Source organism: Salvia miltiorrhiza, chromosome 1 (assembly GCF_028751815.1).
Source record: "Salvia miltiorrhiza cultivar Shanhuang (shh) chromosome 1, IMPLAD_Smil_shh, whole genome shotgun sequence".
Taxonomy (NCBI): Eukaryota; Viridiplantae; Streptophyta; class Magnoliopsida; order Lamiales; family Lamiaceae; genus Salvia; species Salvia miltiorrhiza.
Window position 1 is genome coordinate 17,838,900 of NC_080387.1, and position 2,378 is coordinate 17,841,277.

Here is a 2,378-nt window from a genome sequence, read left to right on the forward strand (position 1 = left end):
TTTCTAGGTTGAGTCAAATTTTTGGCGCCGTTGCCGGGGAAAGTTTTAGGCGTTTTAGTTGTGTCGTTTTTACTTGTTTTTTTTAATTTTAAGTTTTTCTCGTTTTCGTTTTTGCGTTCCTTCCACTCGGTGCGTTTAATCCGTGTGTTAAGTGTTGTGTATGCAGGGACGCCGTAGTCTGAAAAGAAAACTAACGTCCCCGCTGGATAACACTCGGACACATACCAGAGCAGACGTGTTATACTCTGACTCCAGCTCTTACGTTCCAGAGGAAACCACAGTCGAGGAGGAAGTCAGCTCTGACCATACAGAGCACACGACAGACACGCCAGAACAAGCTACGGAGGAAGAGGCCAGCTCCGCCAATTTTTGCACTGAGCAGAATACATACGAGGAGAAAGAAGTCATGGCTCAAAACATGGAGTACATGGGAGACTTCACCAGGCCGGTGATTGGAGATACCAACACGTCGGCAATCGTGCTCCCCACTGCTGTGAGAAACTACAATCTCAAACCCAATGACTCGAATTTGCTGCCGGTGTTCCATGGGATGCCAAGCGAGGATGCTCTGCAATTCATCCGAGATTTTTGCACACAAGTGCAAACGATTCCTCTGCTTAGCCTCACGGAGGACCAACTCAAGCTCAAGTGCTTTCCCTATGCACTTAAAGACCGGGCAAGGACGTGGATGTTTTCTCTGCCGCCCAACTCTATCACTACGTGGGGAGATGCTTGTGAAAAATTCATGCTGAAATACTACCCAAGTCACAAGACACAGGAGCTGCGAACGAAAATAATGGAGTTCACCCAAGGAGTGGACGAGCCTTTGCATGAAGCTTGGGAGAGATATGAAGAACTCATCCGTCAATGCCCTCAACATCAATACACTAATGTTATGTTGATGCAGTTTTTCTATGATAGGTTAGTAGAAACTGCCCAATTCATGGTGGACAGCACTGCAGGAGGTAACATAGCTCGGAAGACTGCAGCAGAGCTGAAGGAGATATTCAAGACCTTAGCCGAGAGCTCACAACAGAAATCAGTCCGTGGGAAGAGAGTTGAGGCCAGCTCTGTGACGCAACAGTTTGAGCTGCAGAAGCAAGTAGCCGATCTTGTGAGACAAGTGGAGCATCTTAAGATGGGCAAGATGGAAACTCCTTCCGTCCCGGTGCAGAATGGCGAACCTTGCGGAATATATGGAGATTTCAGCCATGCAGTCAATGAGTGCCACAGAATGGGCGAGTTTACTCCGGAGGGTAAAGCTGAAGTCTATGCTGCACAAGGATTTCAGAGCTATAATCAAATGCAGAGCAGACCTGGCTTCGTGCAAAACTACAATCAAGGACAGAGCTATAATCAAGGACAGAGCTATAATCAAGGGCAGAGCAGACCACAATTCGGGCAGCACTATAATCAAGGGCAGAGCAGACCGCAGAATTATAATCAAGGTCAGAACGTCAACAATGGATGGAGAGGTCAGCAGCCCTGCCCACCGCAACAAAATTTTCCCCAACAATATCCACCGAGGTATCAACAGCAAGGGAATTTTCAGCCTTCGCAGCAACACGCTCAGCCCCAGAAGTCATCACTTGAAGATAACTTTGCAAGCTTTCATGGAGATTAACAAGCAAAATATGGAGATGACTAAGCAGAATATGGAGTCTCAAGCATCCACCATAAAAAGACTTGAGACCACCGTAGGGCAACAATCGGACACCTTGATTCAATTGCAACAGCAACAGCAGCCTGGGAAATTTCATGGTCAACCTCTGCAAGCTCACCAAGCTTTAGCTATCACTGCTCTCGAAGAGCTGACGAGGATGCCAGAACCGACTACGGTACTAGAGCAGAAGAAGGTAACAGCGCTGCCCAGTCCAGCCCTGCCGAGTGCAGCGCTGCCCAGCTCAGCACTGCAGAATCAAGATCTGCAAAATTCAGCCCTACATGGAAAGTCCAGCTCTGCATAATCCAGCTCTGCAGAGCCCAGCCCTGCCGAAACCAGCCATGCAGAATTCAGATATGCAACCTTCAGCACTGCAGAATCTAACACTTCAGAATCCAGCTATGCCAAGTCTAGCTCTGCAGCATCCTGCCATGCGTAGTTCAACTATGCAAAATTCGGCCCCGCAGAGTGCAGCCTTGCCAAGTGCAGCATGGCAATGGTCAGTCAGGCCAAATCCAGTTCTGCAAAACTATGGCATGAGAAAGGCACCTAAGCTGATAAGGACGCCAGAGCTAAGAAGAGCACCAGAGCTGAGATGAGCGCCAGAGTTGATAAGGTGGCCAGAGCTAACTCTCCACAAGCCCACTACGCCGTATCGACCACCGAAAGTTGTCCAACATTCCAGCCCACCTCTGCCACCACCGATTGTTGATCC

At 48.7% G+C, this 2,378-nt stretch overlaps 1 protein-coding gene across 1 annotated transcript; it reads left to right on the plus strand.

The window, feature by feature from the left end:
* The first annotated feature begins 1,138 nt into the window (after positions 1–1,138).
* On the plus strand, positions 1,139–1,624 carry LOC130990676 (gamma-hordein-3-like). Its single transcript, XM_057914922.1, has one exon. It carries the CDS (start codon positions 1,139–1,141, stop codon positions 1,622–1,624), a length of 486 nt encoding a protein of 161 aa, XP_057770905.1.
* The last annotated feature ends 754 nt before the right edge of the window (positions 1,625–2,378 follow it).